The sequence below is a fragment of the Podarcis vaucheri genome (genome assembly GCF_965113315.1).
Source record: "Podarcis vaucheri genome assembly, chromosome: 4".
In the NCBI taxonomy this organism is placed as follows: domain Eukaryota; kingdom Metazoa; phylum Chordata; class Lepidosauria; order Squamata; family Lacertidae; genus Podarcis; species Podarcis vaucheri.
The window spans coordinates 25753265-25771540 of record NC_138762.1 but is presented as its reverse complement, the minus strand read 5'-3'; the positions used below and the strand labels follow the sequence as shown (position 1 = coordinate 25771540).

Here is an 18276-nt window from a genome sequence, read left to right as displayed (position 1 = left end):
GAAGATCGTTTATTACATGTGGGAAATAATCACCTGATCTTGACAAACAGTCTTGAGGAAATGTAAGCTTCAGAATTCTAATTTTATTCCCAACGAGCTGCTACGTTTGCTATGTCGCTGCATTCTTTGCTAATCACTCATAGTTCGCTGTTGCAAATGCATCAAAATATTTGACTAAGCATCTGCAGAAAGACAACAATTAGCAGCACAACAAAACTGGAGCTAGATAGGAGCTGGAATTAGACTCCCGGGTCAAGAGGATACCGAACCCGGGGGTTTATTAATATATGTGGTTATACAGTTAGACATATACTTATGCTGAAGCTGCTATTTATATTTTTGTATTTATCTGGGTGTTTTTATTTATTTACATGGGAGTTGCTAGGTTCTTAAAAGACTTTGGGGCACAGGCCTATGACAGAAATCTGCCTCTGGGCAAATTAAGATGGCAGGAGGCTGGGGTCCTACTGACATTGCACTTTGCAGCACACCCCACCCCCGCCCCAAGCAAAGTTAAAAATAAGAGGTTAAAAAGGGGGGGGGAGGTGCTGGAGGCCAAAGGGCCCTTACAGAAGACAAGCCCTGCTGTTCTGATCATAGCAACTGCTGCATTTACACTTTGTAATAATAATACATACTTAATATGTTGTGAGAATCTTTCAAATCTTTATCTTTAAAAGCTAGTGTGCACCCTCTTGAATTACATTAAGGCCTACCCTTATTGCAAATTGTTTTTATTTAAATCAAATGATTGTCAAAGGCATTGCATTCTGACAGCACTGAAATGGTTCCTTTGTTGTCGTTTTTCAATTTTCAGCACCCCCCAAAAAAAGCCTACCAGGGTGGTGAATGATGTGCAATGTAATTTACCACTCCAGTTTTGAAATTAACCAACTATGCATCATTTTTGGGGGGCCCTCCAAAAGCTGTGCAATGCGCCTTTAGGAAGAAATATGTGTTAAGTGGTTTAGCCCTTCAGACCAATGGCTTCTTCCTGCTTTATGTGTGGAACTTTAAAATGAATGGAATATTTTTCTGTGCTTGGCAAAATACGATAAATTGAACCACACAATAAATTGGAGAACTGCCAGATATCTTAAACATTCATAGTTGGTTATAACTTTGGTTTAACGTTGAGTGCAAATGTTCACATCTTTATTACATGTATATTTTTATTGCCGAAATAAATCTCATAATATTTTGTAATAGTTCTCTGTGATAGGGTTGTTCAGCCGTGTTTATTTTAGAGGACTGTCTCCCATTTTGATGCTCTAGCCCCATAGAACTCATTGGATGTCCGTTGATTCAGAAATCCTTAGCTCATTTACTTGGAAATAAGACCCACTGAAATTAGTGGTAGTCCTTCCTCCCTTCCTCTTTCTTTCTTTCTTTCTTTCTTTCTTTCTTTCTTTCTTTCTTTCTACCTTGGATTCTCTCCATCCCACCCCGGCAGGATGGCTCTGCCCCAGTCCTGTATATATTAGGATTTTCATTTGTTCTTCTGCATAGCTTGAAGATGAACTGCGTTTAATTCTGTGAAGCCTGTTAGACTGTTATAAAGATCAGGATCAACAGATTTCAAAGGGCTCGTTATAGATTTGTGATAAAGCCAGCCAATAACATTTCAGAATGGTTTAAGAAAAATATTTTGCTCAAGTTTGCATACCTGCCAAGTGTGGTATCATTTTTGTTTCCCTTTCTCCTGTCACAACGGGATGGTTATTAAAGTGATTGTGCCACTATGGAATGTCTCGTCATTGTGATCAAACTGTTATCTGGCATTCCTAGGGCATTCTTTTTTCCCAGTCCTTAATACCTTTTATTCCTTGCCCTCATGCATGAATTATGCTGTGTATGTGGAGGGGCTTAAAGCTTGTTTCCATTGCATTCTTTCTGAATGGGACCTGTTGTATCTGGGATTCTTTTTTTTCTTTCCTCTTTCTTTAAAGCCAAGTCGGAATGTTGTTGTTGACCTTGACACCCGATAACTAGGCAGACATTATATAGCTATGTTTGAATCCTCACAAAATGTGATGCTAAAGCCAACAGAGTCCTGGCGTGAGACCCTCCTGGACAGCAGAGTTATGGAGCTTTTCTTTACGGTAAGTCCCATTTTGCTGTTGCTAGCTTAGTAGGAAAGAAGCTGGGGCTCCCTTCTCTGAATCCAGGTGAGGGTTGCATAATGAAATTCTCTTACTTGCCAAACAGCTATATAAAGGTCACACTGTTTTTGTTGGTTTGTTTGTTAGAGGTTAACAGAAATCTGCCTATGTGCGCCTAGATGCACGCTGATGTTGTTGCTTTAAGATCTTGTTTGGTGAACAGAAATGAAGGCACTGCATTTAAGTTTCCAGTGAATTTTAATAATGTTTAATCTGGGTGTCATTTAGGACTAAGAAGTGGTGTTGCAGTGTGAAGTTAGTCAATTCCCTAATAATGACACTTAATTAAAAATTCCCGGTCGATTATAAAAAGCAGACAGATCCTTGCTTGCTGTCTCGAAAGGCCCTATTCTCATTTGGTATAGCAGAACTTAATGCAGCTTAATGGCTGTTTTCCCATGTAGGCAACTTCCTACTTTGATGATGTTTCCGTGCAGGAAAGATGTGCGTCGCTGTCATAAGCGACCAGGGACACATGCGTCAATCTTGTCTTGCATGTTTGCTGCATGTGAACAGTGCACATGTATGTCTTCTACATAGATCTTACTACCATATAAGAGATCATGGCATTGCATGTGAGGCAGTCTTTGGTGCCTTCAGCACTCTGTTCAGGAAATCTGCAGCCATCTAGACATGTTCAGTGGTGCTTTTCCTCCCAAATGGGTAGCTGTAGGATTGCAGCATTGGTTACCTAAAGGCTCCAAATCATTGCAAATTAATGGAAAAAAGGACAATGCTTTAAGAATATAGATTACCATCCTGAAAAAAATACATGGAAGAAACCAGTTTAGGTTTATCTCCAGGAATAAAATTGTGTATTGCAGGAATGTGCGGGTATTGGTTTCAAAGCTAAGAAATATTTAAAACTCTTGTCTAGATGTCAAATAACATTTAGTAAATATTTTGTATAGTGTATTAATTTGCTTGACAATTTTAGCTGTTGTGTGTACATAGTTACTTGTGAGCTTTTTTATCTTGCTCAAGCATTTTCAAAAAGGTGAAAAACTTGCTGGCAGACTATTTAACAGCTGCACACAATGTGAACAGCTGCCTAGACAACCCAGACAGTTGCTACTGTCAGCTGGGAACCTCCACAAGCAAATAGTTTTTGCATTTACAGGTTAACCCTTTCTAATGTAATTCTCTGTTACGAGGTCTCTGGCTCAAAGGCTCACTTTTATTGGTAAAATAACTTATTTTCAAATTATATCACTCTTTTTACCAGGCACACTTAGATTTATTTTAGATGTCAAATTCATACAAATGAAATGGTAACTAACACATTTATCAGCTTTTTTATGGCTTACTAAGTATCTAAAAAGCAGAATCTGCTGTGCTGGCTAATTCCTGATTTGCAGTGTTTATTTGCCATACTTGTGTTTCAGCAGGAGCTTTGATTAAACTAGAAAACATAGCACTACAGTGAATCTCATTATATTTAAAATTCAATGTGTTCCTTTAATCAAAGAGAACTCTAATTTATCATCACTTCTATTTTTTTTAGTACTTTGAGATGGGCATTCATTTAATTTATATCCATAGATTTCAATTACTAGTATTATATTTCTTATTGGATGACTATTTCTTGATGTCAGATTCTAGAAGCTCTAATTGCATCCAATAGTTTATGTAAAGTAAGTTCCCTTGACATCCTTATTTTGTGATAAAAATTCAGTCAATAAATGGGTGCTCACTTTGTTGAGATGATTTCTTCTCACTGAAGACCTCCTGAGGAAGAGTGACATGATCCTGCTCGCAGAAATGAGGGGATCAAAACGGAATCAAAAGATTTTGCTGCAAGCGAAATATATTTGGTTTCTTGCGGGTTCTGTGTTTACCTCTGCTAAAGAAGCATCTATATAATCTTGATTGAACTTGTCGACTAACTTTAGCAAGACACTGTAGCCCAGGCATAGTTAGCATAATACAGATGGCTGTCATTATTGCTGTTTTTAGAAGTAGCAGCATGTCTGACTGGCTGGCATCTGTTTCTCTCTTAAGTCTCAACATGCATAGACAGTTCAACATGTAGGTAGGTCCCAGCGAAACATTGCCTTAGACTAATTAAATATGGCTTATGAAGTTGGCATATTGAGAGGGCAGCTTGGAAGGTTTAAGTGCCTAGAAATAATAAGACTCTTGATTTCAAATTCAGTGGAGAAAGCTCTGAGCGTGTGTTGAGTGTGCATGGACTTGCAATGTGCTCTTTAGGATTGCGAGCCATGTGACTATGGTAGAAGAATGTCTAATTTCCTACTCCCGCCTCTCATGTGGTGTTAACCCTCTTGCTTCCAAAAAGGTGCATCGAAAAATTAGAGAAGACACAGATATGGCACAAGACTCGCTGCAGTGCCTAGCTCAGCTAGCCTCTCTCCATGGGCCAGTTTTTCCAGACGAAAGTTCTCAAGTCGATTACTTAGCTCACTTCATTGAGGGATTGCTCAACACTATCAATGGGTATGTAATAGGTTTGCTTCCTAGAATTCGAGGAGGGAGGGACTTGCTTCCTGTAGTTCTTTGCAGCTTGAACAGTGGCGTGGAATACTTAAAAGATTCTTGACAGTGGGTCTTGATTTGACTATGCCGGTAGAGTTATTTACTCTTTTCTCTTAAAAAATAAAAATGTTTTGTCTTAACAGAATTGAGATAGAGGACTCTGAAGCAGTGGGAATATCAAGTATAATCAGCAACTTGATCACTGTATTTCCTCGCAATATATTAACAGCCATTCCAAATGAACTTTTTTCTTCGTTCGTTAACTGCCTCACACACCTCACTTGCTCTTTTGGGAGAAGTGCTGCCTTGGAAGAAGTGGTGAGTACAGATCTTTGAATTCCTAAAGGCTTGCTTCAAAATTTTTATCTTAAGTTTTTCGTTCATGTTAATGCTGAACTTGCCATGTATCCTCCACCCCACAAATGCTAAATATATTTGTAATAGTTCTAATGAGTTGCGTTAGTGTACTTTTTGTGTGCAAACGGGGTAATTAGAGAGCACTTTTTGAGACAGTATTAGGCGAGAAGTTAGTACTAGTTTAAAACTTGGCACTTCAGCAGTGAATTCACATTTTAAAATTGTATGTTAGGTACCTGCCTCAGTGTAGCAGCTTTTGAATTTTGCTTGAGAGTATAACTGGGTTTTTTTTTTAATTAAGAAAATATTTTTAACGTGGGGAAACAGGAACCACAGAGTGAACAAATGAGGCTGCTTTGGGGTGTTTTTCTTGCTATGACACCATACCAAATCTAGTTCTTGTTAAATTATCCCTTTAATGCCCATCCATGAAATCATTGCCTTTTATTGGGAACAGCAGGATTGAATTGGACACTTCTGTTACATGAACAGCTTTGTTCACTGCTGTGCCTTTTATGAACTGGTAGTTGAAAAGGAAGCTCAATAAATCCTAAGCAGATAAACGTCTCCCTCGAATACGCTGCATGTTTTTCTGTGTAGTTTGACACACCTACAGGAAAGTACAGCTTGAGCACCAGTACTGTGCCTGAAGCATGGAAATTAATAACCATCACAACTATTCTTGTGAAGGATACCCAATTGATACGACAGGACTTCATTCTTCCCTCCTGGGTTCTTCTTGCAACTGCCCCACCATTTTACTATTTTCACTGCAAAGCTTCACATTTGGCATAACCTAGAAAAGACACACCGCTTCCGCAGCTGATTCCAGTTAGTTTATAATCAAGTAAGATGCACACATTACGCATAGCCCCTGCCATTCATGGAAGAGTTGACTTCAGGGGCTGTAGAATTTGTCAGGGCAGAATGTGGTGCTTCATAGCTATGTAAAGACATATTGCCAGGCAAAAATAATGTTTGTATTAGGGGAAAGAAAAAAAAAAAACAGCTTGTGCACAGGAGATATGGTCAAAAACCCAGGGGGTGGTCACTCGGGAGAGGACATGCTGCCTGGCAGCGCCTAACTTGTAGAACTTCCTCCCCACAAAAGTGCATCTTGCATCTTGATTATGCAACTTTTGCTGAATGCTGAAGAAACCTCTCTTTACCATGGCTTTTGACACTTGAGATGTATATATTTAGGACACACTTTGATTGTAATTTGCTTTAAACTGTTTTCAACATTGTGTTTTAATTATTGTTAGCTGCTCTGGGCCTGTAGGGTGAAGGGTGGCTAATAATAATAATAATAATAATAATAATAATAATAATAATAATACCAAAGACTGACAGACCAACCTTTCATAAATTGGCTTAAGACTCTGTTCTGGGTCTTAGTCAGTGCAAACTCGCCCTTTATAGCCTTTATTCTGCTTCATATGAAATCTCTTTTCATCTTATAATAAAGTTTTCTTGCAATGCCCAGTGTTGTTAGGCCTTACCACTTCTGATTGCAGTCTAGTGCATTTTGTCCTAGCTTGAAAGAAGTAACCATTGAACTGAAAGAAGTAATTATTGAAAGAAGTAATCATTGAATCTGCTTACAGTTCATTTGTGCTGAATGGATCTTCTGCCTTACACAAACAGTTCACCACCACTTGCATTCTTCCAGTTTTTATAATGCATCCTCCCCGAAGGCTCTGAAGCCATCTTGTCACCAAAATCCTGAATGCAACTAGTGGAATAATTTATTCGCTTTTGCTTAATTTTGGATGCAATGTCATAGTGGCATTTAGCTTTCTTGATTATGGTTTTTCTTTTGGCACAGATGGCTATATTTCAAACACCAGATGGGTATTAGATTTCCTGCAGAGGATTCTGCACTGACAGTTCTTAATACCTTGTAGGTTCGTACTGGTACAGCATGTCCTTGTGCCCAAAGAGTCTTTAAACGTGTGTTCTAATTAAATGACCAGGGAGGGACGCAACACGGTTATCAAACAAGCCCAATATCCTTCAGAACTTTTCTAAAGGCAGTTGACTGACTGGAAGCAAATTACAAGGGACAGTTTCCCATGAACTGCTCTGTTTGTTGATGTTTGCCTTTTCATGGGTTGGCCAAATTTTCAGGAAGACCAGCCTATGGGCTGTCAGGGCGTTAGGCTCAAGTGGCTCAGGTTTCCTCATTCTTTATAAAGATATTTTAAATAGTGGAATGACTAGAACAGCCTAGTTTTTGCATGTGTTCTGGTTTCACTTAACAGAACATGTATTTTTGGCTCACAAAGCTAATTTTTGCTTTGTATTTACAACATTCCAGTAGAATGGCATGATAGATCTCGGGTTGGAAAAAAGTGTGAGTTGTGCTGTCAGGTTTCCTTCGTAATCTTTTACAGGCCTCCTCCAAGCTGTTTGCTTAAGAAGTATCCCTGTCCCACTTGGCAGGCTAGATGCTCATGTGTCCCTCCCGAGGTTCTCTGCACACAGTAGGGAGGGAGGTTCTTTCACAGAACCAGGAGTGTAAAAGCTCAGTCTGACATGAGAGCTCCCATTCTCTTGTTCTTAGAGGAGGATTTGGGGAGCAGTTATGCTATGCTGAAGTTTGGTGCAGGCAGAAGCAGCCCATGAGTGTTTGCTCCAAAAACCAAGTGCAGTACAGTCATCCCAAATCCCAAACACCGCAAACCCGGAAGCTAATGTTCTGGTTTGTGAAAGTTCTTTGGAACCTGAATGTCTGACGCAGCTTCCACAGCTTCCAATTGGCTGCAGGAGCTTCCTACAGCCAATCGGAAGCCGTGCCTTGGTTTCCAAACGTTTTAGAAGTTGAATGGACTTCCGGAATGGATTCCGTTTGACTTCTGAGGTACCACTGTGCATGGCACTCCTGAAGTCCCTCCTGATATGTGCAGAGAAGATCAGCAACAAGCCAAAAGTTGTGGCGCCATATGAACTGAAGTTGATAACATTGAACAGCACAAAGCACATTTGAAATAATTCAGTTAGGAAAAGTGTTCCATCTCTCGAAAATTGCTGTGTGCTTTGGTTGGGGGTGGGGTACATAAGTAGGCTTTTCTCGTATGTGTGGTTGTGAGGAAGGGGAAGGAGTAGCTGGGTGTAAAAAAGAATTTTGAGATTGGGAAAAGGAAACAAGGCCTTCCAGTTACATTTAGGGGAGGGGCTATTTAATTTAACAGGCAGCTTCGGTCTTCATGTTTTATTGTAGTACCACAATGATTTAATCAAGGGACTCCATGATATGTATGTGAGGCCGGCCCAGTGAGTGTACTTGGCATAAGAACTGAACAAGGACAATGTTACTGCATGTTGATTATATCCAGTTTTACCAATATGTGAAAAGGGCTATGAGTCTATTCTAATTCCATTGTCCATGCAGTGAAGAAGCTGATTGCATTTTCTAATCATCTTTAAAGAAATTCAGAAGGAAGAATTTCTTATTATTATTATAAGACAACTTTTGGGTAAGCTTATCTCTGAGCTGCTGCTGGAGTTTTTTTTTAGTTTTTGTTAGGTAGCTAAAACGCTTCCTTGAGTTTTGAGACCTCATAACTTGCAAAAAAGAGAGAGCCCGCAAGAGAGAACACTTATTACTGTGGGAGACTGACTGACTGGAGGCATTGTGTTCAATGATTCCTTATTCTCAGAATGTTAAAGATGTTTTTCAGGGACAAAATATATTGGTGGGGGTTTTTTTTGTTTTGTTTTCTAAAAAAGTAAACGAATTAACAAAAAGATGTCATATTCATCAAAATACACCTACTCACTTTGTTACGGTCGAAATGGGTTACATTTTAAAGAACTGCAAGTTGAGTTCTGCTCCCGAAACAGGTTTTTGCAGCCTCATTTGTGCTGCAACCCCCCTACATCCCTGAAAAACCAACTCTGAGACTTGAGGGACCCTCTGTAATGGCATTTGAGGTGGCCCAGGTGGCTACATCTGGTGGTGGTGTGTCTTAGTTGATTTTCCAACCAGCTGTTTGGATCCAGCCTGTCTGCAGTTTTAGATGCTTGGATCCACTAAAAAGTAACTTTCTCCAGAAAGTGCCAACTATGAACTGTTTTTGGAATGAGTGGTACATGCGTTGATAATCTGTGAGTGTCTGTTATTGAAAACACTTTGTCCTTGTGTTCTTAATAGGCACAGTAGTGTAACTTGAAGAAAGTTTAGGCAACTTTTTGTGGGGTAACAGGTCTTTTTCTTCTGTTTCCTTAGCTTGACAAAGACGACATGGTATACATGGAGGCATATGACAAGCTCTTGGAATCCTGGCTTACTTTGGTACAAGATGACAAACATTTCCATAAAGGCTTCTTTACCCAACATGCTGTTCAAGTTTTTAATTCTTACATCCAGTGCCACTTAGCTGCTCCTGATGGTACAAGGAATTTGGTAAGTTCTTGAGCTGGCAGTGAAGGTCTGGAATTGCAGAGTAATTAAAAAGCTTTGTTTTGCCTACAATAAAATAAATATTAAAATTAACAGAGGAGGCTGAAATCATATTTATGAGAAAGGAAAGGGACTTGACTGAGCTTTTTCTTCCTGCTGTTTAGCTCCCGTTGTTTCCTTCCCATGACAAACCACACACTAAATAGCAGAAGTAATTTTACCTATTGACTATGGGTTGGATCCAGAATTGTAACTCCACAAACAAAAGGGATCTTTTCTTGATGCTGGCTGGCGCCTACAGGATTATAGTTCAAAATATCAAGAGGGCACCTGATGGGGAAGGCTGCTGCAGTTTGAGCTGAGCCCTAAATTTATATACCACTGTAACTGTTTCCAAGGCATCTTACAACAAAAATGGATTTTAAAAATTCCCAATTTAAACAAGTCTAAACCTATCGGAAGGAAAAAGCCTAACCAAATAGCAACAACAAAAACAACAACAGGGCAGTCCTTTCCTTGTGGGTATGACTTAAGCCTCCTCCAGCTTTCTTAGTCTGCCATTTAAAGTTCTGAAGAGTCAGAATCTAGTTGTTGTTTTTTCATACCTCAAATATAATCTACTGCAGAATTATTAAGGTTTTACGTTTTGACAATTCAAGGTGTAGGGTGTGTTATCAAGCCAGGAAGAAAGAGCAAGCTTCTGCGGTGTTTTAAAGAACAAAATGGATATAATTTTTGCTTGGTTTCCAGTTTTTTATGTAGATTGCTTGAGAGCGAGTACCTATCAGAAGCCGTATTCCTTTTGTTTTAGGGAATGCCTATTGTTGGCCTTTTAAAGTATATTGAAGTGCCTCAGTGTTTCTACATGTGTTGTACAAAACATGGTAATGCTCACTGTAGCACTATTAGAAGCTTATAAGTGCCAGTACAAGAAATACTTAGTAAATGAAGCCATTGAATTTATAATTTGGCAATTTTAGCGTAATTTGTTTATAGAGGTTAATTCTTAGATTTCTGCATGATGAGGCACTCATCCCATGAGTAACCATTTAAAAGCCACAGCTGGCATGGCAGAGGCTGGCTTGTTCAATATCAAAGTAGCAGCTAGGATTCTCAAGTAGAGAGGCACTCTTCAGGAAACAGCTGAGGCTTTGAAGTTTAAGAGCATTATTTGACGGTTTGCATAAATGAAAGAGGGCTGAAAGAGGCCCTCAGAAAGAAGTCACGCCTTGCATCCTTACTGTGATGCCTTCAGCAATTTTAAGTGGTGTTTCTAGTTCCTCTACCTGTGGGAAGAGAAAGTGAGGAAACCAGCCATCTATGTTATGAATCTGTGTTTTGTTTTTGAGGTACCCGGGGGGGGGGGTGAGGTGGGGAAAACAAGCAGCCAGGGAGTTGTATCTTTCTGTGAGAGCCAGTGTGGTGTAGTGTCTAAGAGCGGTAGATTCGTAATCTGGGGAACCGGGTTCGCGTCTCCGCTCCTCCACATGCAGCTGCTGGGTGAGCTTGGGCCAGTCACACTTCTCTGAAGTCTCTCAGCCCCACTCACCTCACAGAGTGTTTGTTGTGGGGGAGGAAGGGAAAGGAGAATGTTAGCCGCTTTGAGACTCCTTCGGGTAGTGATAAAGCGGGATATCAAATCCAAACTCCTCCTCCTCTTTTTCTTCTTTCTTCTTCTCAACGTCTGCTTAACTCATTTCAATGTCAGACTGCCAATGGTGTTGCCTCCAGAGAAGAGGAAGAAATAAGTGAGCTTCAGGAGGATGACAGAGAGCAGTTCTGTGACCAGCTGGCCAGTGTAGGCATGTTAGGAAGAATTGCTGCCGAACACTGTATACCTCTTCTTACAAGGTATGGCCTTCAATCATTTCTGGGCTGTGGGAGTCCTTTGTAAATGTGCTTACAGGGGTTTCCCCCAGAGTGAATGCAATTACGATCAAGTTTTCTCAATACTTTCCCTCAGCTTATTAGAAGACAGAGTGACGAGGCTTCATGGCCAGTTGCAAAGGCATCAGCAGTTAATTGGCTCAGCCGGGTCAGCCTCTATTGACAATAAAGCGCTTGATGACCTATACGAGGACATTCATTGGCTCATCCTAGTCACAGGTGAGTAGAAAATCTTTGAACACAAAACCACTGATGTTGCACCGTTGGAAGTGGGTGCTGCTTTGACTGACGTTTTGGTAACTTTTGCTTAACAATGGAAGTTGCGTGTACACTGTTCATACATGATGATACACCCTCAAGGGAGCAGGTAGAGGCCATGCTGGGCTTTCTGTAAGTGTGACAGAAGCTCATCATAGCCTGCCCCCCGGCCATAAAATAAAATAAAATATAATAAAGAATGATCAAAAATGAAGTAACTCCATTTGCAAAAGTTTCTTAGTGCCTCTGGTGTGCATCTGTTGAAGAAGAGGTTTGGGTAAAGAATAGTACCATTAAACAACACATTAATTCTCTGTCGCTGAGGGAGAACAGTTTACATTGGGATGAAGCTGCTCTTACAGTTGTAAGCCAGGAGGCAGGAAGTGGAGAGGCAGTTTCTCTTCTTCTCCCTGCCCATTGGTGCTGCCTAGCCACAATGGCCTGAGCTTTTCCAGTAGAAACTCCGCTCAACAGGCTATCAACCCCCCAACCTTAAGTTTCTCCCCCCACTTTTTCCGATGACCCTAAATATTCAGAGAATCTTAAAAGGACTCTGTTCCTTCAGAGTTCAGAAAGCCTCACCACTTAGTCCCACTAGCACTGAGACAATAAAACTTACGCACAGAAAGCTTCGCAAAAAAACCCTAGTGGAGGTGATAGCTGCCGCTGCCAAGGCCAGTTTGCATCTGTTTTGTATGCAGAAAGTCCCAGGCTTAATCCCTAGCACTTGCAGGTAGGTCTGGGTGAGAGTCCTGCCTGATATCCTGGGGAGCTGCTGCCAGCCAGCGCAGACATTACTGATGGGCCAATTGTCTGACTCCGTAGCGTAGCTGCTTCCCATGTTCCACCATCACCAACCGAGGCGGAGATTCATTCCACCCAGATTTAGCTTTCTTGCTTTACTTAAAGCAAGTGGCTCCAGAGGCCACAGCCAGCTTGAAAAGAGGAAGGGAATGCAAAGGTGGCAAACAAAAGTGCTGCTACTGAAGGAGCCAGAATTTATGTAGCAGCAGCAGCATCTTCTACATGCTCTCCCTCAGCAAATAAGCCCCCTTGCCCACTTTTCACTAGCAGTTCCCCTTAATGTCAATCCCAGGCCCTCACCCATTAACCAAGTTAGGGGCAGCAGAGGAAAGAGCTTCCAGAGACGAGAGCTTCATCACAGTGCAAACTAATTTCCCCTTAATAAGCATGAACGGAACGTCACATTTACCTCCAGTATATTGCCATTCCCCACTCCTCACCCCACCCCACTAAGTTCAGGCTGATGCTTGAAGAATTAATAGTCCTGTTTTAGAGAAAGAGTATTGGTACGTAACATACAAATGGATAATGACTTCTCATCAGGGTATTTGTAGAACTGAATGTCTCCTTCCAACTTCTTACAGCGAAATTTTGCTGACGTGCCATTTGTCGAACCTTCCTTCTTGAAAATCTAAAACTTTTCACCAGATGACAAAGCAAGGTGTGTTGAACAAGGAGTTAATTGTAGGGCCTCCCAAGTTTTGAGATTGGACCACACCAGCCAATCAGGCACTTGCCTACCCCCTCAAATCTGCCAGGCAGCCACCTGCTGGGTATCACATTCAAATGGAGTTTAATGCTGCAGGAGGCGTAGACTTGCAATCATTCATCAGGTTCAAGGGCAGGTGGAATGGCATGATTCACATGCTATATATTCCTCATAATATATAGGTTCTTCCTCCATAGGGCTACAGTTGTTTTATCGCATCTTCCTAATGAAATACTCCTAGCCCTTTTGTATTCCCTCTGAAATGAAAGTCAGTTTCTTCGGACTACCAATCTTGCAGAGCTTCTGAAATGTTTCAGGTTTGTTGCAGGCACAATGAACATGAAAAAGGGTCGAATTGGCATTTGTGAAGGTTATTTGCATTGTGCACTTACTTAAAAAGTTAGTTTACATTTGCTGTGGTAGTTTACAGTGATAAGTATTTTTTTTCCTATTGCCTGCTGCTTTCCACCCCAGTGATTATATTTCATTGTACTCTTCAGAATGTGTCCCCACATGCAGAAAACTGAAATATGGTAACGTAAATGCAAGTTACAGCTTAAGCATCTGATAGTATATAGTCAAATGTTGATGCCAATGCTCTCAACATCTCTTCTGATGGCCCTTAAAGCAGTACTTAATTTAGGTCAGGTAACCTGAGGTCACTACTTTCTTTTTTTGTTTTGTTTGCTTTTAATTTTAAGGCTACCTCTTAGCTAATGATACTCAGGGAGAGACTCCGCTAATACCTCCAGAAATAATGGAGTATTCCATTAAGCATTCAACTGAGGTTGACATCAATACAACGCTTCAAATTCTTGGATCTCCAGGAGAAAAGGCCTCTTCCATTCCAGGGTACAACAGAACCGATTCTGTTATTAGGTAACTTATTTAGTATTTTAATGCCAAATATTGAAAACAAATCAGAGGTAGATAGGGCTAACACTCTAGATTATTTAATCCACGTGAGCATTGTGAATGTCACTCATGGTGAAAAAGTGTTAAATAGGCTTCGTGGCAAGTTGCCGTAGTGACCTAGAGTTGATAGTCGAGGAGGAAGTAAATCTGTAAAGGTTTCTCTGCTTTGAGGAGAGGTTAGTGCTGCATTGCAATTTAAAATCAGTTTTCACTGCAAGAGCAGCTATGACTAGACAAAAGCACCAAGTCTGGAGGGGGCTAAGTGTTTGAACAGACAAGTAAGTAGTTTATAATGGAAAGTGAAGTGAGTTGTGGGCATGTGTAGAAATGCCACCTGCAGGTTATCCACTGAAGTATATATTTATAGATCATAACAAGGCAGAAACAATAAAAATTCTATCTTTAGCAGGGGCCCAAGCGTACGCTGTCTTAAGTCAGTATGAGGTTTTCAAAATGCATTCTAGTCATTGAAAGGGGTAGATTTTTTCAACTGCAAGCTATTGGCTGTTAGGGCTGCAGTTCACAGAACCAATTGTGTGCTTCCAAAATGGATTTTAGATGTGGAGTTCAATTGACTTTTAAGGGGAATACTTGAAGGGTTTCCTCTCTTTTACAAGAGCAGTGCCAGTTTCCAAAATCTCATCTTGAGGAAGTGATAGTGTATTCTACTGAATTTACAGCATCCCCTGTTTCAGTTCAAATTAATGTTAAACTTGTGGTCTTTTTGACAGCTAATGTTCTTCAAGAAACGATATAAAATGCTTTGATTGCTGCGCATGTGACCCTTAAGTTGACAGTATTTATACATGCTGGGGGGAAATATTGTGCCGTGAGATGGAATGTGATTTGCAGTATTGTGATGTTGCAGTGGCTGAGTATTTTCTTAGAAGCACTGCAAGTCTTGGAATCACGGCACTGGTCAATAAATGTAAGGGAAGATGGGTATAGAAATGGCAACAGAAATAATATTTACCATGTTCCAGTATTTTGGAAGACAAAATTGAGAATAAATTGATAATGGCTTTCCAGAGTCCTACAAGCATCCTTAAGAACCACTTCACATAATACATGGTAAACACATTTGGGTTTGCAGTTACTTCCTAGGTGTTTGTTCATTACATATCCATTAGCACAGTTTCCCCTTTAAATAGTACAGTTGCCACTGCAGAGACACCTTGTGGACAAAAGTAGAGTTCTAAAGAGCCGCCTTATACTCATCTAGACCAATAGCCCAGCCCTGTCTTCTGCCTGGCAGAAGAAGCTTTCTAAGATCATGAATCTGTCACAGTTTTGCTACACAATAACCTGTATTCTGGGTGCTGGGAGCTAAACTTGGGACATTATGCAGTGAAATACGTTCTGTACCATTGAGCAATGACTATTATTATTATTAGTCTAATTCACTGGCTCGCATACTTTACCATTGAAGTCATTACAAAATTACAGCCCTGTGTGGCTTTGGACCAGTTTGAGACATTAAAATTGGCACGTCTTTCAACAGACGCTTCAAGAACTTTAAAGTGTGTTCCCAGCACTATCAGGGTCTTGGGGAAATAATTCTTCTCTAGTAACCTGAGTCCCAGGTCAAATGTAGATGACTCTTCAGCACATACTAGTCTCCAAGGCAGGCAGCATAGCTGTCATTTAGAGCATGAAGGAGCTAAGAGAATCCTTTGAGAACATACTCTTCCAAACAGGAACAATTACACCCAGCCCTTAAGAAATCCCAGTACTGATCATGTCACTCAGTCTACCCCACCCCTTATTTTGAAGATTTCAAGCCTGTGTGTGTGTGTGTGTGTGTGTGTGTGTGTGGTGAGGAAATAAACAAACAGGAGAACACGGGGGGAGAATCATGGTGTCTTTAATTTTCCTCAGGTTATTGTCTTCTATTCTAAGAGTGTCAGAAGTGGAATCCCGAGCAATAAGAGCAGATTTAACGCACCTCCTGAGCCCGCAAATGGGAAAAGACATTGTATGGTTCCTTAAGCGGTGGGCAAAAACCTATCTCCTAGTAGATGAAAAACTGTATGACCAGGTAAAACTATTTTAATCTAAAAGCATTCCCCCCTCCTCCATTTAGATGTACCAGGTGAATCAGGTGGTGAATTTGCTAGGGAAGGCCTAAGCTTCTACCTTGCATTACTAGTCTTGCTCACTGCTTCTTTCTAAATAGAGTAAATACAGCAGCATGACTTGGGGATGAGGTGCTAGAACTCTGAGGTGATCCAATTAGACTGGACCACCAGCAGGCAAAGGATTGAATTCTATCTAAAAACAAAAACCTGCCTGCAAGTAGAAAGCTAGAACAGTCATACCTTGGTTGTTGAACAGAATCCGTTCCGGAAATCCGTTTGACTTCCAAAAACGTTCGACCACCAAGGTGTGGCTTACGATTGGCTGCAGGAGCTTCCTCAATTAGAAGTCATGCCAAATGTTTGGCTTCCAAAGAACGTTCGCAAACTGGAACACTCACTTCTGGGTTTACAGCGTTCGGGAGCCAAAACATTTGAGTCGCAAGGCATTTGAGAGCCAATATACGACTGTATAGCAGTGAGTATTATAGAATCTTTCTGTCTGATGTGCTAAAATTTTACTCACAGGGAGTTCGTATATGGGGGGAAATTCCTAAAATGGCGTACCCCACCTTTGGCCTGAAATGCTGCAGTTTCCATTACCACCTCATTCTGTTGCATGTGTGGATTAGGGCTCAAATCAGACCATAAACCTTTGTTTCTAACTTGAAAACATATGCATGCAGCACCGCCAGGGATCATATGCCTCCAGTTATAATTACAGCATCCTTAAATTGTGGTTAGCCCATAAAGGTAAAGGTAAAGGTACCCCTGCCCGAACGGGCCAGTCTTGACAGACTCTGGGGTTTGTGCGCCCGTCTCACATCTATAGGCCGGGGGCCAGCGCTGTCCGGAGACACTTCCGGGTCACGTGGCCAGCGTGACAAAGCTGCATCTGGCGAGCCAGCGCAGCACACGGAACGCCGTTTACCTTCCCGCTGGTAAGCGGTACCTATTTATCTACTTGCACCCGGGGGTGCTTTCGAACTGCTAGGTTGGCAGGCGCTGGGACCGAGCAGCGGGAGCGCACCCCGCCGCGGGGATTCGAACCGCCGACCTTTCGATCGGCAAGCCCTAGGCGCTGAGGCTTTTACCCACAGCGCCACCCGCGTCCCCGGTTAGCCCATACTTACGCAGAAATCCAGTGTTTTGTTTTATATTTTTGAAAACCACCGAGAGGTTTTCTTACAGTCAAGGGATATATAAAATTTGTTAAATAAATTATTAGGCAAGACGGAAAATGTAAGTGGAAGACGATCTGCTGTGACATGTGAACATGGCAGCATTAGGGAATGAACTTGAGAACTTTCTTATCAAAGTACTGTATAACTTACACATCTCAAAAGATTTGCCTTCGCCCAGGGAAAAGGGATCCCTGGCCCTCGAGATGTTGTTGGACTCTTACCAGGTCCAGCTAGCATGGCTAGTGGTTATGGGAATAATATTTGGGTAAAATATGGAGGAGCCCAGGCTACCCAACCCTTCCTTAGCCTATTCAAAATTGTCAGCATATTTTCATGGGAGAGTGCTTTCTGTGCTGCTCGTCAAGGTACAATATGGATTACCTTTCTCCCCCTTTTTTTCTAGATAAGTCTGCCATTCAATACAGCATTTGGTGCTGACACAGAGGGTGCTCAATGGATTGTGGGTTACCTCTTAGAAAAAGTAATCAGCAACCTTGCTGTGTGGAGTTCTGAGCAGGACCTTGCAAATGACACTGTGCAGTTGCTCGTAACGTTGGTAGAAAGGAGAGAGAGGTAAGCCTAAATGTTACAAGCTGAAAGAAAAAGATTGGCCTTTCCCCAGCATTCTTGGTTGAGATTCTGATGTTAACTAGTTGCATGAATGCAGCTGATGTTTTTCGTTTATATAAATAGCAGCTGCAAGGTGCCTGAGAAAGGTTAGGTTCAATGTACATCAGGAGGGAAAGTTTACAAAACCCCCAAAAAATCCCACTCTCTTGCAAATTGCTATTTGTAAAGCCTCTCTTCTGGCTTGGTCCCATCAAAGCTGATGGTAATAAGGATAACCAGTGTTTGCTAGGAATATTCAGCCACTCATTTAATTACACTGTTCATTCTGAGAACAAAATCCAAGGTGAGTTCAGAGCACACAGGTTCATGGCTTTCAGGATGCACTGTTACCAAGTGATGAGCATGCAAGTATGTATAAAGCAGCCCAAAGGTTTATGGGCTAATAGCCATAAAT

The 18276-nt window shown here is 41.2% G+C and overlaps 1 protein-coding gene across 1 annotated transcript in view; it reads left to right on the top strand.

Annotated features, from left to right (window-relative positions):
* Nucleotides 1-18276, top strand: part of XPO4 (exportin 4) — a 61727-nt gene that overhangs the window by 26728 nt on the left and 16723 nt on the right. Inside the window, exons 7-15 of the mRNA XM_082220644.1 lie at nt 1990-2102; nt 4462-4619; nt 4802-4976; nt 9247-9423; nt 11129-11271; nt 11384-11526; nt 13780-13957; nt 15872-16031; nt 17656-17825. Coding sequence (XP_082076770.1) covers nt 1990-2102; nt 4462-4619; nt 4802-4976; nt 9247-9423; nt 11129-11271; nt 11384-11526; nt 13780-13957; nt 15872-16031; nt 17656-17825 — 1417 coding nt within the window. The remainder of the gene's footprint in view (nt 1-1989; nt 2103-4461; nt 4620-4801; nt 4977-9246; nt 9424-11128; nt 11272-11383; nt 11527-13779; nt 13958-15871; nt 16032-17655; nt 17826-18276) is intronic.